The sequence below is a fragment of the Peromyscus maniculatus genome, chromosome 21 (genome assembly GCF_049852395.1).
Source record: "Peromyscus maniculatus bairdii isolate BWxNUB_F1_BW_parent chromosome 21, HU_Pman_BW_mat_3.1, whole genome shotgun sequence".
In the NCBI taxonomy this organism is placed as follows: domain Eukaryota; kingdom Metazoa; phylum Chordata; class Mammalia; order Rodentia; family Cricetidae; genus Peromyscus; species Peromyscus maniculatus.
The window spans coordinates 12,488,257-12,515,073 of record NC_134872.1 but is presented as its reverse complement, the minus strand read 5'-3'; the positions used below and the strand labels follow the sequence as shown (position 1 = coordinate 12,515,073).

Below are 26,817 nucleotides of genomic sequence, written 5' to 3'. Positions count from 1 at the left end.
TGGACAAGCCCAGTAAGAGGGTTTGGACTTTTCAAACTCTTAGGACCATGGACACTTTTGAGGTTGGACGTCACTTTGCATTATGAGATGACTGGCCAGGAGCCGGGTCATGTGTTTGTTACGGTTTCAGTATGAAAAGTCTCCCTCAGGAGCACGTGTTGAAACACTTGGTTCTCAGTTGGTGGTGCTGGTTTGGGAGTCTGGAATCTAGAGGTTGAGCTGTGCTGGAGGAGGAAGTGGGTCACTGGGGCAGGCCTTGAGGTGTTAGAGCCCACCAGCTGCCGCCATGCCTTCCCTGCCGACTGCTTCTCAATGGACACAGTGATGAGAAAGTAATTAACACAATTATCCTCACATTCCCTGTCCATGTAAGCGGACAGAAAGACCCAGCTAGTGACTGGACCAGACTTATCCACCACATACTGCTAAGTGCATGTGAAATGAGTCTATTCACTCCAACTAAAAACGCCTCAGCTGACACTAACAGACTTTTGTTTAGAGGCAGCATGTAACTCTGTAGCCCTGGGTAGCAGCCCAGTACTCACTGTGTAGACCAGTCTGGTTTCACACTGTTGGCAACCCTCTTGACAGAGCCTATCTAGTGCTGGGATGGCTCAGGAGTACTACTCTTATCAATTGACTAGCAGTTTTTGTCTATGTTGTTATGCTTCTAAGGTACAGGAATACTATTTTTAACAAGTACTTTTTACCTGGTGGTAACCCCCCAAGTCTTTGCTGGATCATTTCTAAATGATGAATATATTCTGTCAAGGAATGTTCTGGATCTTGAGAAGCAGTCAGAGATCTTTCTAACCTTGAATTTGGTGATGAAGGTGATCTGCAAACAAAGAACCATATCAAGGAGAAAAGAAAGGAAAAAACAAAACAAAAACATTAAATTAACAGGTGGTGTCACAGTCAGAAGTGCACAGATGAGGGCCTAGGATCAGCTGACCAGATCTGGGATGGGTCTCCTCTAGGGCTAGTCTCTTCATGCCCATTATTTACCACAAAGAAAACATGTTTTTATTTGCCTAGACTCCAGAGGCTCATAAATGCTAGGCAAGCTCTGTACCAACTGAAATCTATTCTTGCCCTGCGTAGTACTTAAATAAACAAACAAACAACTTTCAAGGCTGAGTACAGCGGTACACTCCTGCAACCCCAGGATTTGGGATACAAAAGTAAGAGGGCAGAACATCTGAGTTCAAGGCTGGTCAATACAGTAAGTTCCAGGACAGTTAGGGTTACATAAAGAGACTGTGTCTCAAAATAAAACAAGCACCAAAATGAAACCAAACAAATCAACTTCTACATCTCACTTTGCAGTCAGAATAAGTGGCAACAATTGTGTATTATTTCATTCAATAAATTTTGAGATTATACCCATTACCCCAATTGTATTACGCCTCAGCATCCCTCACAGGGTGACCCAGATGGTCTACCTATGGGCCTACACTTCCTTGAGCAAACCCCCCCTAGTCTAACTCTCATCTGATCATCCTTTCTCCCAGGCCCCAGTGTCCCCAGGGACACTGTGTCCCTTTCCCTTTCCATGAGACAAGTTCCCAAAGTTCTTCCTGAACACAGGTGACCTTAGTCCTTCTTGAACAGAACAAGGTCCCCAGGCTCTTCAAGACTCCCTGCTGTGTCCCCTGCCTTCCTGAGCCAGCCAAAGACAGTACTTCCAAACGACACTTTTCTGGGCAGCCATATGGGGTTCTGGATCTTATTGGCATGATGTCTAGGTAAAAACCTGGAGCATCCCAACTGACCTTTCCACTTTGCTCAGCGAGATTGCTGCCGAGGATCTGGGGCTGTGTCTAGAGTCCTTGATATGACCTGAGGAAACTTCTCTGGTTGGCAGAGACGCTCTGTTTTCTGATGGAGAATGCTGTCTCCGGGACATTCGATGTCCTTCTCAAGAATGATCAAACAACAAATTGTTAGGGAAAGAAATGCACATTTTAGGAGGAGCCATCCACTAAAATCTAAGCTTATACAAACAACTTTAAGACTCTGCATGGTGATTTCAAAACATACCAAGTTGTGATATTTTAAGTTTTGGTGACCTACATTAACTTGGATAACACTGGCCCTGACTGCCAGCACTGCATGTCAGCCCACAGCTCCGGAAAAATAGAGGCAAGCATGCCTGCTGACCTGAACTGAAGCCACTGTCAGGATGGCAGCCAGTGGTGACTTAGTGGCCCAGAGGGTAGAGAGCCTACACCCTCCATGTCCTCCAAGTAGGAAGGCCATTCACAATCTGCCACCGCTAGAGACTAGACAAAGAGCCAGCAAAGCATCTTGCTGTCACTGACCCGAGAGTCCAGGAAGCCACTGTTACATTTCCTATGAGTAGGCAGCAGCAGCAGTTCCAGATGTGGCTAAAACAACCACGGGTGCTCACACAGGTAGGCACAGCTCCATAAAGCAGAACTCCAGGCGACTCTGGAGCAACAAGGACCGGTGTGTTCTGCACTCTCCAGAATCACTGCTCAGCTCGCGCTCCCTGGCCGACCTTGGCCGCCAGGGCTGTTCTCAGTGCTCTAGGGTGGCTGCACTGCTGTATTTCCTGGCTTTCTTACTGTGCTTTATCACACCCCCAAACCAAAACGCTCAAGAAAATGCCACCAGCAGCAGGAAGGGCGGTGACACCCAAGGCCCACCTTGGCGGGTGCTTCTGCCATGTAGCAGCGCTCCTTTCCGATCCACTTCTTGCCATTTCTTAACCAAAAATCGCAACCTATATAAAAAGGTGACAAGATACATTTAAACAAGAGACGACAGGAATGCAGGAAGCAGTGGCACTCCTGATGTCACCCAACCACCAGAACTTGCCCTCTGCCCACCGCTGAGTCAGCTGAGAGCTAGCTGTCCTTTCCTATCATGCAGGAACTGCTACGCTCCATCACCATCTAAAGAAGTCCCCCACAACCCCACTCTTGACAACCAGCTGGTTCTGCAAGCACCCACCACAGCTTACCTGCAGCCTAACACACTAAAAAACTGCAAGCCTGGGTGCATCACCAGAAACTGGGAAAACACTGCTTCTGCCTGGTTGGGCCATCAACAGACCAGCACTAATAGTGTAGGGAAGGCACAGGCAGGGTGACAGTACATGGGTGCTTCACACTCCTTTTAGCATGGCTCTCCCAACAAGTGGTGTGACTGGAACTTTCTTCTTTGTGGTGTGGCAAACCATAGATTATTCCAAAAAAGACCACCAGGCCCTAGAAATTTTTTCTCAGGCATTCTGATGCTGGGTCTCATCGATAGTTCAGGCTAGCCTAGGACTTTTGATCCCTGTCTCTGCCACCTGAGTGCTGGGATGACAGGCCTGTGGCACCATACACAGGCACAGCATGAATTCGCTTATTTGTATGTATATTTTGCCTGCATATATGTATGTGCACCATATGCATGCCTGATGCCATGGAGGTCAGAAGAAAGCATGGGATCCCGTGAACTAGGGTGACAAATGGTTGGAGCCATCTCTCCAGCCCCTACAGCAGGACTTCTTAAAGCAAATGTGATATTTAAGGCCACGAGTGCCACTGATTTTGAAAGAGAAAACACTGTAGTTTCAAGGAATAAGGCCACTAGAGAAGCAAGCATATATTCATTGCTACCTGGCTTAGAGACAGGGCATTTACCTCAATACTGCGATGACTACCCTCACAGCAGTGCGGAACTTTGTAAAAGGACGTGATGTAGTAATTTTCTTATCTACTTTGGAAGGAAATACCCCCAAATGAGCAATCATAGAGAGCGTTTCCTGTTCAGAGTCCTGGAATCCGCCAATCAGCAGCAGGAGATACTTCTTTTGATAAATCAGAGCTTTTCTAAAGCTCTCTGCTCTCAGATAGTGCAGGTACAGTTTTTCCATCTAAAATGAAGACAGATTAGAATCAGAAGAAACAAAGACACAGTCCTGATAGACCCTGCTCGGTATACTGGTACAGTTAGATGTTCATCACAAAAAGAAATCAAACCGGCTTATAATTCACAAACTATCAGTCACCCATGCACATCTGTAACCTCCTCTTGAAGAGCCCCAGACAAAATCTAGAAAGAAGTATCTTCTCCAGAACACTCTCAAATGAGCCCCCATGAAGACCACTATCTAGTACAAGTACAGTCTATACTAGCTATGTGGGGGGGTGGGGGGGGATATCACAATGGGTTCCACAGATGATATGGGTGATGGGGAAAACCGTGAAACTACAGAGCTTGGATCCAAACCCTGACAAGCACTTTGCCCTCAGGAGCAAACCACAGGAAAGTTTCTTAACCTATAGAAATCACCTCCTGATGACTTGAGCATTACACATTCGTTCGGCCATTAGAGAAAACATGGTATCTGCACACAAGCAAACCAAGCTTTAGATCCACTTTGTGCTAACTTCCTTTCTCACAGTGATCTGACAACTAGGGCAGCGGGTCTTCTCCTGTGTGAAGTATGTTTGATGTATGTATCAACAGATGCACCAAGCAAACAACAAGCACCCTGTGGTTAAGACGACCCTTCTCCTGCAGTTAGTTAATGAGCCCTGGTTTAAGACATGGCTGGCACTCTGAACCCAACCCTGCAAGGCTTACCTTCGTATTGCAGGTGTTTGTTTCCACACTTGTAGTTGATGTGTGCCACTCGGGATCTGAGTGCCTTAGAGAACTCTGCAAAACCGTCCCATCTTGCTTCCATGAAGACTTGCTTTGCCTCTGTAGAAAAAAAACAAACAAACCATACAGCTGGCAATATAGAGCTTTTCTTCTCAGGGGTTGTAGGTCAGAAGTAAACCTTCAGTGTTGTTCCTCAGGAGCTGTCAGCTATTTTTAAAGGACAGGGTCTCTCACTGGGGTCTGGGCTAGTTACACATTAGGCTAGGCTAGTTGGCCAGGGAGCCCCAGAGATCCACCAGTTTCTGTTTCCCTGGCACACGGATTACAAGTGCATGTGCCACTATAATCTGTCTTTTGGTTTGCTAGTTTTGAGATATGGTCTCACTCTGCAGCTCTTGCTAGCCTGGAACATGTATGTAGAATGGCTGGCCTCAAAACCGCCTGCCTCTGCCTCCTGAGTGCTGGGATTAAAGGCGTGCCACCATGCCCAGCTCACATCTGGCTGGGGACAGAGCTCAGGACCTCACGCTTGTGAAGCAAGCGCCTCTCCTGGGCCACCTCCCCAGCCGTCTACCGACTTGTTCTTAAATAGCATCCTGGGGGAGATTCTCCGAGGAGGATAACGGAGGAGACGGCAGCAGCTGCTCCCCCCGATCTGAAAGAAACAGGTCACACCCGAGCACCCCATTCTACCATAGCCAGCACTACTGTGGGGTGGCCTATCGCAGATGAGCGTAGGCTGGGAAAAATGTCTCGGGGCCAGGATCCAATGAGGCTTCGCCAGCCGATGACCACATGCTCTATGCTGTCCCTTGTCACACGGGGCATCATTTTCAGTAGTGTTCAAGTCACGTTACAATGTTAACACTTGTGCGGTAATTACCATTCATTTACTGAAATATCATTGCACAAAAGGTGCATGTTAATAAGAACAAGCCAGAAATATTTGCAAAATATCTACTAATTCAAAGCTTTAAATCTTAAATCATCTTAATGGTTCCTCATTCTAGAAATGCCGATTGCTAACAAAAACAAATACACAGTTCTGTTCTAGCTCCTCAAACCACACAAGAAAAGCCTAACTGAATGGAACAATGTGAGAAATTTTATTTGGTTGCTTTTTTCTATCAAAAGTAGTTAGCCCAACAAGGGCCCTCCCCTTCCACTTTGCATATCAATCAGCCAATTGTGAGATTGTGAAGATGCACTCCCACCAATGGGATGAGACACAGTTACCACCTACATCAGGAATAGAAGACAGAGACCATTTTGGCTAAAGTGTTTGCTAGCCCAGTTTGGATTCTGGCACACACATCCTTTTTACAAAAAGAGGAGTCACCTTGCCAAATTACTTTTGCTTTGTTCTTTGAGCAATGGGGGAACCTGTATAGCCACCATATGCCAAGGGCCTCCAAGTTTCTACTGTGGGAGCACAGACTTGGAAGGTGACTCCAAGGTGATGGGACTGAGGTGCCCCCAAAGTTGATGTCTGGGACCTGCCCAGGTGTCAAGGGACAGGAATCAAAGGCAGCTAGTCATCATCATGCCAACACATGGCTCTCCAGGGGGAGAAGCAGAGGCCACGGCAGGCCTGGATGAGGAAAAGGAAAAGACAGAAAGATCTGTATGAAATGTCACAGTCACTACTAGAAGCCCCTCTTCAGTTTACTCGGTAAAGATACCATTTCCAAATCTCTGTGCTAACCTCCACGACCACGACCAGGTGTTAGCACTAACTGTGGCCAGAACCCACAAAAGCTCAGTGGGTTTCATCACTGTCCAATGGATGTAACTTTTGGGAGTAACAAAAGTTCAGGGGGGCACTTGAAACAAGGAGCCTTAGAACACACACTGCGGAGAAGCGAGAGGCTCTGGACTGCTGCTCTCTCTCAGCTCCCAGGCACTTCCCAGTTCCTCACATCCACCAGGACTGGGTCTGGGGCGGTCAGGCACAAAGGAGAACAGACTTTCCTTTACCTCCATCTACCAACAAAACCCGAGAGCAGCAACTGAAAGAAGAAACAGGATTATCCACGGCTCTACTACTGACAGAACAGAGCAGGAATAAATTCAGTATGGCTGTGGACAAATTAAGCAACACTACCTGTGTTTGTTGGAGGGACAGTGTGGAGCACTCCTCCATCCCAAGCTGGCTACTTGCCTGAGACACTCAGCAAGAAAGAACAAACACTGGGTCAGCTTAAAGGAGTTTAAATTCCTCAAAACATGTCTCTGACAACAGTGGACTCGAGACCTAACACAAAGTTGTGGATTCTAAGAATTAATATTGTTGCTAGGTCTCAAACCCAGGACAAGTCTTGCTCTCTACCTGTGGCTCCTCCCAGCACTCCTCCCCCCGCCCTCACCCTAGACACCCCCACCCCCCACCTGATCCATGTATAACTCGGCCCTTTTGGCTACACCACTCTCTTGGGCAGCAGCTCCTCTCCTGCTCTTCCTCCCTTTCTCTTCTCTCATGGTCCAGTTTAGTCTGCTGGCCAGGTTCAGCCTGGACTCCTCCATCTGCCTGTTTTCCCCTTATATCTACAATAAAAAGCTTTCTTCTCCACACTTTGGGACTAGTCACATCCTCCTTCTTTCATTTCATTTTTCATTCTGCTGTGAAACTGGCCTTTCTACCAAAAGCAATCTGGAGTCAATGCAGCTGCAATCACAATCCCAGTGTCACTCGTCACAGATTCAGGAGAGAACAATTTCAACCTTGAACAACAAGAAGACAGCAGGAACTATCACCACACCTGACTTCCAATTACATTACAGAATCACAGCAATAAAAATAACAGTGATGTGGAAGAGTATAAAGCCTTGACTAATAAACTTGCTTAGGAGACATGAAGTGATTCAAAGTACAATTTTGCAACAGAATGCTGCTTTCAAAATCCCCCAAAGATAAGTAGTATTCTAACCAGGCCTGTTAGCAATAAGAGAAGTTTAGGATGCTAGGATGTAAATGTTTATTCACCAGGATTAACCAGCTATTAGGCTCCACTCCTGTAACAACGGAAACAGCCCTGACATACAACCAGCTATTAGGCCCTGTTCCCATAACTAAAGACATACCTCTAAAGGGTAGCTCAAGGGCAGCACAACTAAGTCCTGGTCTACAATTAAATCCTATGAGCTCTTATCAGAAAAAACATAATTCTGCCATGTGGTCAAGATGACCGGATAACAACTATTCGAAAAAACCAACACTGGTGTACTTAATTATGCTGTGTAAATCTCCTATCTGCTAAAGCAGCCCAACTCTATTTACATCTTTCAAAGTATAACCTGGGCCTAGACCTGAAAGAGGCTTAAGGATGGTGTGTTGATATTTGTGGACTGCATAAACCTAAAATGTATCTAACTTAGTAAAATCTTGTATCCAGGGCCAGCTTCTCTTTGAGCCTTAGCCCCAGCAGGACAAGCACTAATAAAGAGCTTTTCCTCCATCTCTGATTCCTCACTGGGAAGCCATATTATTTCTGTAACAGTAGCACTGGGACAAAACCAGATGCTCAGATTGATGGAACAGAACGGAGGACCCAGATACAAGGCCATGCAATTACAGCTATGACAGCTCCTTGGCTTGTTTTGTTTTGTTTACAAAGATTCCAAAAGTGTACAATGGAGAAACGACAGCATCTTCAACAAATGGTACTGGTTAATCTGGAATAATATCAGCATGCAGAAGAATAAAACTAGGTCACTATCTCTCACTTTGCCTGAAACTTAACTCCAAACGCATCAAAGTCCTCCACGTAAGACCTGATACTCTAAAGCTGCTAGAGGAACAAGTAGGCGCACACTTCAACACACAGGTATAGGTAGGTAATGCTGTTCTCACTGGCACCCGGTAGCACAGGAAAAAGAACAAAACAAAACGAACAACAGACAAAGAGGATCTCGTGAAATCAACGTTTCTGTATTACAACGGGAACTGTCAATCAAGAGAAGAGAAAGCAGAATCTCTGCCAGCTGCAGATCCAAGAAGATCAGAGTCCATAAGAGACACAGAACCCCAAAAGCTAAACACCAAGAAAACAAAACACTGATTGGCTAGGAACTAAACAAAAAATTCTCAAAAAAGAACTAGAAATGGCTAGGAAACACTTTTAAAACTGTTCCACATCCTTAGCCTCAGGGAAATGCAGATAAAAACCATTTAAGATTCCATCTCACCCCAATCCGAGTGACTACCATCAAGAATACCAAAACAACAAGTACTGGATGTGGGAAAACGGGACCCTACACGATGGTGGCGGGAGTGTGCACCAGTACAGCTACTTTGAACATCAGTGTGGAGGGGTTTGTTGTTTGGTTCGGTTTATTTGAGACAGGGTTTCTCTGTGTAGCTCTGGCTGTCCCAGAACTCACTCAGTAGACCAGGCTGGCCTTGAATTCGGAGATCCACCTGCCTCAGCCTCTGCAGGCTGAGATCAAAGGTGTGACCACCACCACCTGGCTAGTGTGGAGGTTTATTAAAAAACAAAACATACCATTTGCCCCAGCTCTACACTCCTGGGCATCATGTACTACAGATACCTGCACATCCACATTCACTGCTGCTCTAGTCACAACAGCTGGCAAACGGCCAGGTGGCCATCCGCTGAGGAGCAGATAACAAAAGTGGGGGACATATATACACACAATGGAGTTTTATTCGGCTTTAAAGAAAAGTGAAATTATGAAGTTTGCGGGGAAATGGCTGGAACTGGAAAAAACTGTACTGAGTGAGGTAACCCAGGGCAGAGGACAAGCACAGTCTATTGTCTCGTGGTGGATTCTAGCTCCAACTCTTTAGTTCTATTTGTTTAACAGAGAGTACCTGTGGAAGCCAGGAAATCAGGAAGGAACACAGGGGGACCTTGCCTTAAACAAGGGAAGAGACAGAATGGAGGTGAAAAGCCAGTAAAGGGGGTGCTGTGGGAAGGAAGGTTTAAGCTAGGAGGGAAGCGGGATGAAGGGAAGACAGGTGGGAGATGAGGGTGTTGGAGAAGGTCGGGAGGAGCAGCCAAAGAGAACACAACACAGCCATACGAAAACCTGCTGTCACGTACCCTAAATAAAAAATAAAACAGAGGGGAAATACTTTCTTAAAGGAAGAAACAAACAAAAAGGATCACTGTTAAGTCAATAAAGGGCATTCAAAAAACCATCCACAGCTAACGTTCTTTTTAACAGAGAAAGACTGACTAGGGACCAAGACAGGACAGACCAGGGCCATTACTACTTGGCAACGCACTTGAAATCCCAGGCACCGCAACAAGAGGCACAGAGGTCTGGAGTTCAGAGCTAAATAAGGTAGAGCCTGCCCTCAGCGTTGCTATGCCAAACATGGCTTTTTTTTTTTTTTTTAAATATAAATAACTGATACAAGTGATGGAATCTTCCCAGGCTGTATCAGACCTTGCTAATGGTTGTCTTTTAATATCCCCTTTGCCCTCAAAAATAATTGGCATTTATTTAATCTGGCATAGATAGCCACAGGCCTTCAGAGATCCTGCCTCTTGTTAAAAAGTTTCATTGTATAATGCTAACTTTTACTATTATGCAGTTTTGGAAAAATATTTAGAAGGACAGAAAAATAGCAGTAAGTTATAAGTTGGACAAGGAACTACCATAAGCCAAAAGTTGTTGAATGAAAATCCCAGCATTAGTGGTGGGCTATTTCCCTATGAGTTGTTGGCCTAGAAGGCAAAAACCCATATAGGCTACTGCCATTACATCTGGTTGCATGCCAGAACCAGATGGTAAGACCCTGTTCATGAAGACACCCTCTACTCTGGTTGTAGGCCATGGAAATACTAGGCTGGCACTGAACTGCCTCTTCCTGCTGGCTAGCTTCTCAAGTGCCAGAGATGCTATAAAGGACGCTGGGGGAGAATTGGTGCTTAGTCCCACCCAGTAACAGATCTTGCATGCTACCAACATGCCAAGCAAGATGTGCTTGTTAGTGCAAAAGTGACATGACTGTTGTGTGTACAGCCAATTGCTTTCCAGTTGGATTTAAAGCCTGTTCCACGGGAAGGCACGCATATCTAGTTAGGGCGAAAATCTGTGGCTGAAGTCAAAGGCCCCACTGGGAAGGAAGGTCACTGCCATTATTTTGTTAAACAGACACGATGTGCCTGTCAACTTGCCTTCAACGTTTATGTAAATGCCCACAGATCATTGTTGCCAGCCTCAGTCATGAAGGAAAAAATTATTTTGCAGTGGGTGGGAACTGCAGAGATTCATAACTGGTCAAGCTCCCAAGAACAAGTGGCTGCTGATGTGGCATAGTGGCCCCAAAACACAGCAATGAATGAAAAGAAAATTCACACATCTGTATTACTCCCGCCAATGAGAAGAAAAGACATAAGAATGTAAGAATAGGAAGAAGGGGTAGAATATACTGTGCAGCCATTTCTTCCGAATTCTAGCATTCCCTCCCAGTTAGAGAAAGGGTTGGTTATGCAACTTAGAAGACTCAGGAAGTTCAGAAAGTTACAAGACTCACAAGTCCCTTCCCAAGGTCATAACAATCAGCAGACAACGGCCGGGGAGAGGAGCTCACACTGTCAGTAAGTGGCGCTGTCTCTAAGTGTGCAAGGAGTTCCAGGGCCACAGCTTTGGTGGGGAGCTTCCTGGAGAGGCAGCTGCTTTTGAGTCACCAGCCAGGCTCCCATAACTAACCCCAATAAACTCACTGGTCACCAAGCTAGACTTGTTCAGAACTCTTTCTTTGATCTGTCAAAATCTCTTCCCTATCTAGGATGGAGCAGATATTTGTTGACATCTCTCCAGGAAAAGTCATGCAATACAGGACCTCGTATTTGATAGGCAAACTATCACTGAGTTATAACTTTAGCTCTGATAAATCTTTATCTGTTCATCAGCTGATGGACATTTGAATTACTTCTACCCTTTGGATAAAGAATGATACTGTAAAGCTTTATATACAGTTTTAATATACTCATTTTTCAGTTTTTTTCTCATGGGTAAATACCTGAAAGTGGAATTATTGAGAGACCTTGAGAAAATGTCAGACTGCTTTACAAAATAATTGTATCTTACAGTCTCACACAATTCTTTACACACTCATCTATAGATCTAATGTAATCTAAATTAAAAAAGAAAACCAGCAAGACTCTAGTTTTATATAGAAGTTTATACTGAACTAGAACTGCCAAACAACTTGAAGAACAGAACTGGAAAAAGAGCAGAAGGCCTTGGAGGCTGGAGTCACAGGTCTCAGGACAATGAATCCTGGAGAGCGGAAACAGCATCAGGAATTTATTTCAGTCTGTAGCTGAAACTTGGGGTCTTGGAGGCTAAGTCTCAGGCTGAGTATTGGGGCTGGAGAAGTGAGTTCCCTACCTAAGGCAGAAGCTCACACATAGTGAACCACTAACAAGTACATTTCCTGCAAATCCCGAGGGCAATCTTCTCGCACTTCCTCTTTCACTGTGCAATCCAACAAGTCTATCTGTCTGTCTGTCTGTCCAGAGCTCTGCACACTTGTGGCAGCCTTTCACTGGCCCTGTGTGCACACAAATAACATAAAGCTACTTCAGCAGGCACAACAGGACAGTTTGTACCCAAGAGTTCCCATCAGTTCTGGTTGCTATGATAAAACTCCCATGACCTGTGCTGCTGCCATACTCTCTGCCAGGAGCCAGTTCCAGCCTGGACACAGTTAGGAGAGTCTGAACTTGTGAACCCAGCCTGCTCCAGGCCTGACTGCAAGCAGGGGGCGTTGTTACGTTCCATTCACTGACAGCTAACTCGGTGAGTCAGACCTAAAACTAAAATTTTCCAGAAAAAACAAATTAATATATTGGGCTCAAAATTCAGAAACTTTTGCCTTACAAAGGAAATCATTCAAAGAAGCACACAGCACAGACCAGGAGAACATTTCACACATCTGAGAAAGGAGTTGACACAGTACCTAGCTCTCCGTGGGTCGTAAGGTAAAGGGGCCCATGGTAAAATGTTGAAATGAGAACAGGCTATAAGAAAGATTAGAGTTCTTTATGTTACAGCAAAGCCTAAAACACTGGGGGAGGGGGTGGGGGGATGATGAAAAAGAAGGCTTATGGCAGCGCATGAGATAACCAGATTCAACAGGTAGAGGAAGGGAAGGGCTCTGGGTAAGGCATGCAGGCCAGCTGGTCTTCCCAAACTCCCTTCTCTGAGGAACCAATGCACAATATTGCTACATCTAATGCAGCTAACTGTGATAGATTAAACTGTAGGCAAGGGGAGCTGGAGCAATGGCTCAGCAGTTAAAAACACTGGATTCCCAGCACCCATGTGGTAGCTTACAACTGTCTGTAATTCCAGCTGCAGGGGATCTAATGACCTCTTCTGGCCTCAAGGTCACCAAGCATAAAAGTGGTACACGGACACAGAGGCAGGCAAAACACCCAAACACATAAAAATAATAAAAAAACTGTAAGTAAAGGTGGCATCTGCCTCCATCTACTTCAAGAAAGAGATCCCAGACCATTACATCATCAAAGTTAACTATGAAAAACTGCACCTACTTCTTAGTAGTTCTAAGAATGAGGAGGGTTTAGCATATTAATGGCCTTGAGACATCTCCAAGGTTGGAGGAAGGAACAAACAGCTAGCAGACAGCCAAGGTCAACAACCAGCAAGAGCCAAAGATGGACAAGGAGAAGGGCAGGCAGCTCATAAACAGGGCATGAGATGGACATGGAGAAGGGCAGGCAGCTCATGAACAGGACATGAGACGGACAAGGGGAAGGGCAGGCAGCTCATGAGCAGGCCATGAGACGGACAAGGGGGAGGGCAGGCAGCTCATGAGCAGGGCATGATCATCTCCCTAGTTAGGCCAAGGAGACAAGCACAGAGCATCTGGGCCTTCCATTGTCTCAGCCCATGATAGTACAAAAGATTAACTAATTTCTTGTCTATTTTCAGCTACTGCTACATAAAAACATCTAGACAAAAAAGTTTAAAGGCCTTCTCCTCTCTAGGGAACCCCTCACACTTTCAGGAGTTTCTTTCAATTTCCTTAATTTCTCACTGTTCCTTTTTCCCTTAATAAAGCTTGCTAGCACTTTGTTTCCTCCCGCAACTGTGTCCTAATCTTCACTGGCGTTGGACAACAAACTGGACAGCACTGCCTTGGGTTCACTTTTGATAGTTAACTGAGTTTCCAGAACAAGCACAACTGGGCTGAGAATGCTCTTACCACACCCAAAATTCTTGCATCAAAGTCATATCTAAAATAAAACTCTCAAGACTCAGGAAGAAAACAAAAATCCAACTCAAAAATTAGGCAAAAGCCCTTAGGAGTCATTTCACCAAAAAGATACACACAAGACAGAAAAGATGCAGATTACATTAAGTCATCAAGGACAGGGACATTGAAACTCCAGTGAGATACCATGTCACACATGTTGGTCCAGACAGGAAACCCAGACAACAATCCATGTGAAACTCACATCACTAGACCCTTCACTTCCTTGGAAGGTGAGCAACACAGTGTCATTGAGGAAAAGCGAGTTCACTCCTGGGTATTTTTACCAGAGAAATGAAACCTATGTCTACATAAAACTACATAAGTACTTATAACACTCAGAACTGGAAACAGTTCACATGCCCATCAGTGGACCATCCATTACACATACTCTCAGCAATTAAATAAAAAAACAACAATTTTTGGTACATCAACAGTCTGGGCAAGTATCAGACCCACAAGAGAGATGTGAGAGAGACCCAATCAGAAGGTGACACATTCTGGTCCTGACATGTTTAAGAAGGTCGCAGGTCAGTACTTTCTGGCTCCAGAGGAGCCCAGGTAGCCTTGTTCCTTTGAGGGCTGGCCTTGGCCTACATTTTGCAAATGTGGTTATCGGAAAGATAATAAGAATTCCATGCATGTGTGAAAACTTACATGATACCATACCAAAACAGCAAACTTTACTGCAAGAAATTTTTAAAATTTAAGTTTTCATTATAAAAAGTTAAGTAAATCACCAGCTAGAAAACCTCAAATAGGAAACAACTGTATCTGCACCATTAGTAAAGAACCAATGAAACCCTAAGCTGATCAGGTTACTGCAGTCTCAGTCTACGTTTCCTTTCACGGACACTGCACGCCTGTGCCGGAAGTGGAAAATCTGACCTACGATATCAAATCAAACACCGAAGTGCTGGGTAGACGACTCAGCTGGGTGAAGTGCTTACCATACAGACAGGAGGACCTGAGTGTGGATTCCCAGCCCTGAGTGGAAACCAGCACCGCAGTGCACATCTGTAATCCCAGCGCTGGGGAGGTAGAGACAGGAGAGTTTCTGGGGCTTGCTGGCCAGCCAGTCTAACTGAAACTGTGGCTCCAAATCCGATTAGAGGTTTCGTTTCAACAGGTAAGGTGGAGAGCCAATGAGACACCTAGTGTTGACTTCTGGTCTCAACTGAACTGGTCGCACAAGTACACAGGCATGTGTGCACAGGCGCACATACACACACCCTAAAACACTGAACACTGGGCATGATGGCACATCACTGTATTCCCAGCAATTGGAATGTTGAGGCAGAAGGATCAGAAGTTCAAGGTCATTTGCAGTTATATTGGGAGTCTGAAGCTAGCCTGGGTTACCTGGGATTCTGTCTCAAGCCCCTGCCTCCCCTCAAAAAAAAAAAAAAAAAAAAAAAAAAAATCAAACAAAACAAAATGAAACCCATCAAGCCAGGTGTGGCAGTGTGTACCTGGGGAACTGAGTGAGGAGGAATACTTAAGCCTAGGAGTGTGAGACAAGCCTGGGCAGCATAGCAAGATCCTGGAATTCTGAGTCAGGTTGCATACTAGAAGAGATGAAGCTCATAGGCCAACCACCAGAAAAAACGGCACAGAGGCCCCGGGTCTAGGAAGAAGCCCAGTTCCCTGAGGAGCAGAATGGACAGATCTGACCCAGCACTATGGTATAGAGACAGTGGGCAGACGCGACGCTGGGAAGAGATAGAACTCCCTACACTGAGAAGGCAGCCCTTCTGGGTGTGGTGCTTCAGGGTCTTCTCGAGCCGGGAGATGGTCCTGCACAGCTCTGCTTTCTCTCGGGTTGCTGCGCTGACGGCTTTTGAAAGCGCATCGTTGTCTCTCAGCAGCTCATTCACCAGCTGGACTTGTAGCTCTGCCGCCATCTTTTTCTTGGAAAGGAGTGAACAAATGGTACAGCTGAGACCCAAGATGTCAGGATTAGAGGTTAAGATACAGAATACAGTACACAGTACACCCACAAGGACACACAGGGCAGATGGCCACTCACTTGTCCACACAACAAGGGAGTAAGGGATCGCTGGTTAGCAAACAAGCTCCAAAGAAGCCATGACATCCTCTACCAACTCCCCAAAGACTCCACGTGCTGGGAGCTTATTTTAGCCCACTATCTAGACAGAGCAAACTGTGCAGCATGGAGAAGCCCACTGTACCTTGGAGGAGGTAGGCATGCTCAGTTCAGACTTCAGTTCCTCAAGAGTATGCATTAAGGATGACACTGCCTTCTCATTTGATGATGTCCAATCTTTAATTGTCCTAAGAAATCAAGCAGGTGTTTAAAAGGTTTATGTATACCCAAATGATTACACTCCTAAGCTGTTCAAGAATTCTCTGCTAATGGCACAAAGAAGATGCATTTGTGCAGCATTTCCTCTGAGAAAGCAAGGGATCCAGCTTTACACTTCAATGTGGTCAATTTGTCATGCTGGTGAGTCACTTCATTCAGAATCTTTGTCTGTAACAGTGGCGTAGGAGGCACTCTTCTGACAAGAGTGGTGTGGTGGAAGACTCACTATACCAGCAAGAGACACATCTGTAAAATTCAGAAACCCTCAAACTTGAGCTGGCAGGAGCAGTCAACTGCCCATATCCCAACATCCCACTGCTTCCTGCTGGGTTGATCACTAACGACAGTGTACTCCTGGGTAGCGAGATGTCTCAACATATAAAAGCACTTGCTGCCAGGCCTGACCATCAGAGCTTGCTCATCCACTTGGTGGAAGGAGACAAGAGACTTCAACAAGCTGTCCTTTCACCCCTATGCGCTCACCCACACAGATACACATGCACAAAATAAATAAATATAATAATAAAAAAATCGAAGTGATGTCTAAATGAAACTGCCTGGAAATCATGGTGTCCACTGAATCAAATCCAGGTCCAGACAGGAGCTATCCCAGCTGATAACAGCACCCCACCTTGGTGGGAATGGACGCGGTAAGGGGACAAGCTGAGGGAGCGTCCAGGCCTGGACTCTACACATCTAGGTGCATGTGAAAAACCAATCTCAGCACAACTTGAAGACTATGAATAACAAGATTTTTTGTAACATTACAATGTGAAAATATGGTTTTATTTGCATTCCTTAGAAGATCTTGCCCATTAATTCAACAAAACTCATGGAATAAGAAATTGTGCAGGGAACCATTAAGACATGGTCCTGAAATCAAAGCTGCCAAACTCTTCATTTTTTTTCCACTTAAATAGTTTTGCTATACAGGCCTTGTTGGCTTGGAACTGTGCAGACGAGGTCAGTCTTAAACTTGTGGTGGTACTCTTGTCTCTACCTCCCTAGTGTGGGAATTACAGGCACATGCCATTATAAACTTGAGAATCTTCTTGATAATATCAAGGGGCGGGTACCGGTGGCCACTGACCGCCGTGCATGCGTGCATACCTGTCCACAGTGCGGTTGGTGAAGCTTGTGAGCAGCCCAGCTGCACACAGGAGCTGCTGCCGTATGTTCTCCAGCTCCTGTTGCTGCTCCTGAACGTGGTCCAGCTCCAGAGAACCCAGGCGGGGGCAGCTCCGGCAAGGGCCATCCCCCTCAGCCACCTTCTCCTTCCACCTCAGCTCTCTCACCAGCTCCTGAAGCTGCTCGATTTTATGCTCATCACGCTGGCGCTGTAACTCCAATTCTCGCTGTCACGATGGCAAGAACAACGGGAAAGACCGTTACAGTTTTCCAAAAGAAACTGTTGGCTGTTGGGCTTAGTGGGGCACGCCTATAGCCAGCACTTGGGAGGCAGAAGCAGGGGGGTCAGGAGGTGGTGGCTGGCCTGGATGGACACAGTAAGTCTAACTAAAGCCAACTAGAGCAACACAGCAAGACCTCATCTCAAAACAAAACGGGTCCTCAACAATTAGCTGGCCAAAGACCAGCAGTGTCATGTAGTACCTCAAAGGAAAAGCCCACCACAGACCAACCACAGCACCTTTAAAGAAGGTGTCTACACTCTGTTTATTGGCCCTCTACCCAGATTCCGACAATGAATCCACTCACCACCGTCAACACAGTCAGGCAACCGGCACAACATACTCTACACCGCAGTCTCAGCTTAGGTTTGGGCCAAGTCCAAGGGAAGCCCTTGGGTAATCAGAGAGGAGCCTGCTGACACGGAGGCTGACACAGGCTGAGCCTCAGCTATGTCTATGCACGCCCCAACACACACATCAGCAGAGGAGGACAACATCATGCATATGACAAATCATGCCTGCCAGGGGCGGCCCTGTGGCCCAGCCTGACCTAACCGGTCATCAACCTAGACTCATAAAACGGAAGTGACGAGGGCCACAGTATTGTAGAGGTGCTAGCTCTCTGACTGGGTACAGGATGAAGGGCAACCAATTCCTGGACCCTCCCTGATGAGGTAGAGTCGAGTTACCAAGTAGGGTAAGAGGTGCCTCAGGGAAGGCCAAAAAGGCCTCAGAAAAGCCACAGCAGTGAAGTGTTTTTTATCTAATATATCATACAGCATGGCAGATTCTCAGGGGTACCAGAGGACCTTTTGTGCAAAAGGTGTGAGTGGAATTGCAAGATCCCAAGACAGAAACACAGAGATGAGCCTGCTTTGCTGGAGAGTGAGTTCAGGGTCAGACCTGAGCCCACAGACGGCTTCGGGGAGGAGGGCTGCAGCGTCACACCCAGCACAGCTCACAGGAGACCAGCTTTCTGACATTACTTCAGTGTTCCTGCCGCATTAGCAAGCAGAGATCCATCATTCTTAATCTCCCAGGTGAGCAAAGCGAAGTAGACATTGTTTAGAAAAGAGGGTCCTGGCCTGTAATGCCGGGGCCAGGCTCTGGCAGTCAGGCTAGGAAACGGGGCTATGATCCAACCACACTGATCCTGTGCAAGGTAGATACCTCCAGCAGGAGGCACATGAGATGTGCCGCCATGAAATGCTGCTACTACATCAGGAAACGTCCTCTTTGTTTTAATTACTTTCAAGCAACTGAGACATCCTTCATTTTTACAGGGAAAAAAAAAAAAAAAAGATCAAAATGAAACAAAAAGTTTGCTGGAGAATGGAAATGGCTTGGGGGGCTGGTTCTTGAATGTGAAGACCTTTCAGGAACTGCGCTGGTTGGAGATGCTTGTTGGGGGGGAGGGGCAGGGGAAGCAAAGGCAGCATACAGTCCTGGCTCCCGCCAAATGCTGCCTCCTTCAGGGCACCCCAGTCTAGCCTGACTACTTCACAATGGTCCACCCGCCTACACCTCTGAGCCAAACCTCTAAGACCATTTGTGTTTTCTATGATGTTCAGTGACAAAAATACTATAACTATTTTGGAGGGCGGTATTTGTTGCTGAAGTTGGACTTTCTACTAAGAAAAGTTTTCATAAAAATTTTTAGTTTGAGTATTAAAGTATGTACCTGGAGAATTTTTTTTAATGCCTTTATTAGCTCTTTTTTAACTTTATTCTATGTGAATTGGTGTGAAGGTGTCAGATCCTCTGGAACTGGAGTTACAGACAATTGTGAGCTGCCATGTGGGTGCTAGGAAATGAACCCAGGTCCTCTGGAAGAGCAACCAGTGCTCTTAACCACTGAGCCATCTCTCCAGCCCCCTGGAGAATTTTTTTTAAGCATCAAAAAAAGGACCAGTGAAATGGATTAGAGTAGTGGCTCTCAACCCGTGGGTCACGACTCCTTGGTGGGGAGGATGAACAACCCTTTCACAGGGGTCGCCTATCAGAGATAACCTGCATACCAGACACTAACACTACAATTCATAACAGCAGCAAAATTACAGTTAGGAAGTAGCAGCATAATCGTTTTATGGTTGGGGGGGTCAACAGCATGAGGAACTGTATTAAAGGGTCTTAGTGTTAGGAAGGTTGAGGAACTGGCTCAGAGGGTAAAGGTGCTTGCCAACAAGCCTGACACCCTGAGTTCAATCCTCAGAACCCACAGAAAGGTGGAGGTGAGAACCAAATCCTTGAATTTATTCTTTGACTTCCACGTGCTCAGCACAGCCTGAATGTACATGCATGCACACACCCACACTGAGAAAATAAACTTTAATGTGCTATATGTTCACTGGAAACCTTAAAGTCACCCGGACACACAGGCCAGTCACAAGAGCGTACATACTGGGAGGTTCCACTAACACAAAGTGTCTCAAAGACTCATAGAGACAGACAGCTCAGGGATTCCCTGGGCTAGGCATGGGAAACAGCAAATGACTTCTCAACAAACACGGAGCCCCACTGGAGTGTCATCACTTTTCATAGGTTTCCTAAATTGTTCTGACAGAATGCATCTCTACATCACAGATGGCCCAATTTAGATCAGGGGACTTGATATATGGGAACCCTCTCATAGTAAAATATTAAGCACATCCCTGATGGGCATTTACAAAGCTAATGTTGTTAGTCTGATTTATTCTTCTGAACATTTAGAAACGTGCAGCTTTGTTTTTAGAAACAAATGTTCCTTCCATAACTGCTAAAGACAAAGCTACTGGTTCTGGTCTAAATAGCAAGTTCCAGGATAGCCAGGACTACACAGAGAGACTCTATTTCAGGGAAAATAAATAAAATAAAATAAAAGGGAGAATACTTCCCAGCGCAGCCCAGAAAGGCATTGCTACTCTGATCTAAACCCAGAGATAACATAAAACTACGGGCTAATATCCCTTCTGAACACAGATGTAAACATTCTAACAAGAGAACAACAAACTGAATACAGCAGATGAACGGAATTGTTCACCACAACCAGGTGGAACTCTATCTAACAGGAATGAACAGCTGGTCATCCGGTGTAAACCAATCATTGTAATATTCTATCAGAGAGTAAAAGACAAACCTGCAGACATGAAACACTGGCAGGATACAAAAAATAAAAAACAAAACAAAACAGGGCTGGAGAGATGGCTCAGTAGTTAAGAACACTGGCTACTCTTCCAGAGGACCCAGGTTCAATGCCCAGCAACCACATGACAGCTCCCAACTGTCTACTAACTTTAGTTACAAGGGATCAGACACACTCACAGACATACAAGCAAAGCACCAATGCAATCAAAATAAAAATGTAAGTCATTAAAAAAAAACAAAACAAACAAACACAAAACTCAGTAACTTTTCTATCAATAAAGAACTCGCCAAAAAAGAAATGGAGGGGGTGATACCCTCAAAAATGCAAAACAACCCCTCCCAAAACAAACAAAAACACAACAACCTAGAAATAAACATAAAGAAGGAAGTTAAAGACCTCTACAATAAAAACCTTAAGACAATGAAGAAAGACAGTAAGTGGACGTTATAAGACGGAAGAACTCTTCATGCTCATGGACTAATAGAATTGCCATTGTGGACAGTGGTCTACAGATTCAATATAATCCCCATCAAAAACCCAACGACATTCTTTACACAACTAAAAAGAAAAAAAAAAAAAATCCTAAAATTCATATGGAAGCACAAATAGTCCCGGCGACCCTTAGCAGAAAGGAAAGTGCCGGAGGGGTCGTAATCCCTGACCTCAGACTACACCGCAGAGCCACGGTTACAAACCAGACAGTGTGATCACTTGAAAGGAGTCTCTGCGGTCAGAGGCTGTAACAGAGCACAGAACACAGCTAGAGAACGGAGGGAAGACCTGCTAACCACACACAGGCAGGGATTAACATCTAGAACTAATAAAGAACTGCAAAAATTATACAGTGAAAAATACTTCACTCTTCACAAGCACAGAAATGGAACCAGCCTAGACATACATCAACAGAGGAATGGATACATAAAATGTGTTCCACATACACAACAGAACTGTACAGTCATGAAGAAAAATGAAATGCAGGAAACTGAAATGGATGAAACTGGATTTCATTATATTAAGTGAAATAAGCCACACTGAGAAAAATTTAAGTTTTATAGACATGGCTGTGTGTGTATATACATGTATGTATGTATGTATGTATGTATGTATGTATGTATGTATGTATATGTAAGTGTCTAAGAAACTAAAAGTGGGACCACAAAAGGAGAGGAAGAGATATTAAAGGATGCATGTGCTATGAAAGCAGACTGTGTATGGGGGGGGACAACCTTAGGGGGTTAAAGAACCAACCAGAGCGGCAGAGCTGTGAAGGACAATGAACAAGAACAAAATATAATGAATGACCCACGTGATAAAAATAGCAGGATGACACTCATTATTTTGTACGCTAACCTAAAAATTTGATGAAAATGAAAAAACAAAATAAATAAAAACAGAACAAGAGAGACCATTTTCAAATTCAAGACTTGCAGGGCTCCCAAAGAGCCCAGCACTACTTAGAACAACAGAGCAATCACACTTCTAACTCCAAAGCCTGTCACAAAGCTAGAGTGAGCCACACGGCGTGGTGTCAGCATAAAGAGGAACGGAGGGAGGCCAGGAGTAAGTCCCAGTGACCTGTCAGGACCTCCCGTCGTTTAGGACCTGTAAAGACTTATGATCTGCTGGAGGACTGCTCTCACCAGCTTCTCCTTGTCTTTCTGCAACTTCTTCTTTTCCACGTCTGCTCGGCTTGACCTCCTCTCCATCCTCCTTGCATCCTTGCGTCCTTCTTGCTCCTTCACTCTTGTGGATAACTGTTCTAATTCTGCCTGTAACCAAGTTGATTTCTCCCTCTCTCTCTCCAGACAGTATCCCAGCTCCTGTTTGTGTGTCTGCAAGGCATCCATGGCTGATCTCAGGTCGCCACTTACCTCCTTCTCTTTCCTGAGTTCTACACAGCGCTCCTGGGCCTGAGATTCCAGTTGCTGCTGTATGTGTGCAGCCTGTTTCTGCACCTTCTCAAGCATGGTTTCCAGCTCCAGTGCACGAGCCTTCTCTGCTTTGAGCTTCCGCAACAAGGCATGCTGCACTTGTGTCTCCTGGCGGGCACAGGCCTCCTGCGCGTTGCGGCTCAGCTGCTCCGTCAAGAGCCGCTCATGCTGTAAGGCCTCTGAAAGCTCTAGCGAGCGGCTCCTCTCAGCCTCTAGGCTCTTCTGCAGCTCACAAAGCTGGCCCTTCTCCTGGGCCAGCAAGGCTTCGCAGCGGGAGGACTCGATCTGCAGCTCCTTCTGCAGGTTGTCCTTGGCCGCACGCTCGTGTTTTAAAGCAACACACAGCTGGTTATTTTGAGCACGCTGCTTCTCCAAAGACATTTTTAACTCCTATGTTGATGGAGAAAACAAGATTGTGACAATAAATACCAAGAGGAAAAGGATCTAGATGGTTTTCTTATTTATACTTTCATTCAGAAATCAGAACTTTCGAGCCGGGCGTTGGTGGCGCACGCCTTTAATCCTAGCACTCGGGAGGCAGAGGCAGGTGGATCTCTGTGAGTTCGAGGCCAGCCTGGGCTACCAAGTGAGCTCCAGGAAAGGCGCAAAGCTACACAGAGAAACCCCGTCTCGAAAAACCAAAAAAAAAAAAAAAAAAAAAAAAGAAATCAGAACTTTCCAAAGTTATCCTATGGGTAAATCCGTACACAGGACTGCATAAATGAAATACTGTGTGGGAGAAGTACTGAGTAAGTAAGCATGTGCACACATCTCGATCAAGAGGGGCGCCTTTCTCCCTTTCTTAGAAATCCCCAAACACCAGGATGCTCAAAGACACACCTGCCATGTGTTGTTTAAAGTCATACACCGTAGCAGAAGACTGAGCTATGGGGCACCTGCTGAACCTGTGGCTCACAGACCCCACATGCTTAACACTTATCTGCTCTGTGGACCTTAGACACTGTGCATCACCCAGATAGCCACAAGGAGGTTGTGTGACACTGGATACATCAGCCACACTCCAGAGCTGGCATCATTCTCAGAAGTAGCGGACCAAAACAAATTGGACTCCATTTTTTTATGTGCATGTGCTTTTGTTTTAAGAGAAAGAACATGATGATGGGTAAGGGAGAAAAATCTAATCAAAACATTGTATGAAATTCTCAAAAATTAAATTAAAACACTTTAAAAACTAAGTAAAAATCAATGGAAATGCTCAAAGACCATAGCTAGGAGCAATCAACAATTAACAAGGTATCACAGATATCCACCTCTGCCACTGCCAGGTGCTATTTTACTTCAAATACAGCCTTGGTCCTACTTCCAGTGTCCTGGCCTAATCTGGCCACCCCTGCCTGAGCAGCAAGCTATTTCTAGGATTCTACCCGGAGCTGCCTTACCTGCCACCACTCAGAGGTCCCTTCTACACCACCTCCTCTCCACCAGGAAGGTCTCACACATCCTTCTCTAGGGTCTAGCCCAGCGAGTCTCTTTCAGCCTCTCTACAAACTATTTCTCTCCAGCCTGCCAGGGATAACCCAGGTCCCACCTACAATGCCCTGAACTAGTCTGACTACCCTGCATGGTCACCAACCTCTAGGCTTCTGATAGGGCCCCATTCCCAAACCCCTTCCATACCACATCCAACCTTTCTACCCTGCTAGATCTACCCCATACTCCAAGGTTAGACCAGGAGACGCATCCTGTACACCAGCCCAGTCCGACTCTACTCAAGCCATCTCCAACCTCTAGGCCCAGTGCTCACACGTCCTCCCTTCTGCCCCAACCTGCTTTGTCCACATCAGACTTAGAGCTGACAAGTCCACAGGCCCAGATCTCATCACAGCAATAACAACATGAAAGATCAAGCCAACATCTCCTCTCCAAACCCACCAGAAATGGAGAGATGAGAACCCCAGAACACAGACTTTAAAAGACAAGCATTAACTTCTTAAAAGAATTCCAAGAGTTTAGAGAAGACACAACTCAGTGAAATGAAGAAGAACTTGATAAGAAATGCCTGAGCAACACCCAGGAAAACACAAACCTAAGGCTGGTGGAAATGTAGACAATCCAGGACTTGAGAAAAGAATTCAATGAGGGGACACAAACACTGAAGAGGACCCAAGCCGAAATAAAGATGGAATTAGAAAACCCAATAAATTCAACTTGAAAACTGGTCCAGCCACTATGAAAAACAGTGTGGCAAAGTCTCAAAAGGCTAAAAATAATCCTAGCACATGACCCAGCTACCCCACTCTGTGACATATGCCCACAGGACTCAACATCCCACTCCACATATACTCTTCAGGCACATTCACTGCTGCTATATTAACAATAGCCAAGAAACGGGAACAACCTAAATGTCCTTCAATTGACTAACAGATAATGAAAATGTGGTATATCTACACTATGAAATACTATGCAGCTGTAAAGAAGGATGAAATCCACTTTGTAGGTATAGATGGACCCAGAAAAGACCATACATATTGAGGTAACAAGAACCACAACTCACAGGTTCTTTCTCATCTGAAACTCCTAGTTCCAAATAGCCAGAGGTGAGCACACACCCAGGAGTAACTTCAGAAACCAGCAAAGGAAAGGGGATCACGCTGGGGGGTGGAGGGGGAGAGTGGAACAGGAGGCTATAAGGATCTGACAGGGAAATGGGGGGGGGGGCTCTGATTATGAAGGGGAAGGGAGAAAGTACAGAAGGAAGGTGAAACACAGAAATGATGTCTAGAAAGTTATAAGGAATCAAACTACTGTCTACCAAAAAACCCAAACAAACAAATGAAAAACCTCTTATACATGTACATCTGTATGTAAACATCCATAGACAGTTTAAACAAAATTTTCTCACTTGGGTTGACAATACTCCCTTCAATAGCCAATGACTAGCTCACAAAAAACCCAACATCAGGCATGACAAGCCCTTTTCTGAGTTGTTGGTCAGAGTGCTAGCTAGTTTATGTCAACTTGACACAAGCTAAAGCCATCTGAGAGAGGAGGGAATCTCAACTGGGAAAACGCCTCCTTAAGATTAGGCCTGTAGACAAGCCCATAGGGCATTTTCTTAGTGATTGATGTGGGAGGGCCCAGGCCACTGTGGGTGGTGTCACCCCGGGCTAGTGGTCCCAGGTGCTATAAGAAAGCAGGCTGAGCCGGGCTGTTGGTGGCACACACCTTTAATCCCAGCACTTGGGAGGCAGAGGCAGGCGGATCTCTGTGAGTTCGAGGCCAGCCTGGGCTACCAAGTGAGCTCCAGGAAAGGCGCAAAGCTACACAGAGAAACCCTGTCTCGAAAAGCCAAAAAAAAAGAAAGAAAGCAGGCTGAGCAAGTCACGAGAAGCAGGCTAACAGAAGCACTCCTCCATGGCCTCTACCTCCTACCTCCAGGTGCCTGCCATGGCTTTGAGTTTCTGCTATGGCTTCCTTCGATGATGAATATGGATGTGTACGCCAAACAAACCATTTCCTCCCCCAAGTTGCTTTTTGGTCATGGTGTTTCACCACAGCAATAGTAACCCTAACTAAGACAGTCAGGGTTGTCCAAGAGACTCCCAAAACATTACAGGCTAATGCTATAGCCTTTGGTTGTCCCCAAAGGGACAAAGGGAAGTTCCTATTGCTAAAACACCATGCACTGCAGACACATGGCCCAGGGGCCACTGATTGGAACTGACCTGAATGTCTCCTCCTCGAGGACTGGCCTTCACCATTCAGAAGGTACCATGCCAGCCTCCAAAGGAGGGAAGCAACAGATAGCCCTAGCCAGCTATGGTGACTATGAACCACAATGATAACCAGTTTGGCACAATAACTCCAACGGTGCAGTAGTAGTAATCAAAAGTTTTCTTCTAATTGGACTTAGACCCACTCACAAAGGGAAATCATGCCTGGTACTGGAAACCGAGCCAATAACCCAGGACTGGTGAAGTCATGGATCTTGGAGGAGAATCTATATGCACTACTTTATTAATCAGCATAACCCTCAACTACGCTCTAAATATGTCCTTCTACCCACAGGTAAGTGTAGCCTTCACCTCTCAAGGAAACTTCCACTTGCAACGGATGGAGACCATTGCAGAAAACAATCACAATGCAGAGCTGTGGAATCCAGTCTCAATGGATACATCTATAAG

General features: G+C 45.6%; 1 protein-coding gene across 31 annotated transcripts in view; it reads right to left on the bottom strand.

Moving 5' to 3' along the window:
• Nucleotides 1-26,817, bottom strand: part of Pcnt (pericentrin) — a 103,921-nt gene that overhangs the window by 1,096 nt on the left and 76,008 nt on the right. For 21 of the 31 annotated variants that reach the window (XM_076558589.1, XM_042266015.2, XM_076558597.1 and 18 more), the window contains 9 exons: nt 22,382-23,062; nt 17,319-17,563; nt 16,075-16,177; nt 15,619-15,792; nt 4,606-4,725; nt 3,660-3,892; nt 2,673-2,749; nt 1,776-1,917; nt 711-838 (listed from right to left, as the gene is read on the bottom strand). In XM_076558589.1, the coding sequence (XP_076414704.1) occupies nt 711-838; nt 1,776-1,917; nt 2,673-2,749; nt 3,660-3,892; nt 4,606-4,725; nt 15,619-15,792; nt 16,075-16,177; nt 17,319-17,563; nt 22,382-23,062 (1,903 nt within the window). The remainder of the gene's footprint in view (nt 1-710; nt 839-1,775; nt 1,918-2,672; nt 2,750-3,659; nt 3,893-4,605; nt 4,726-15,618; nt 15,793-16,074; nt 16,178-17,318; nt 17,564-22,381; nt 23,063-26,817) is intronic. The other 10 variants (XM_076558602.1, XM_076558600.1, XM_042266018.2 and 7 more) reach the window with 2 other exon arrangements.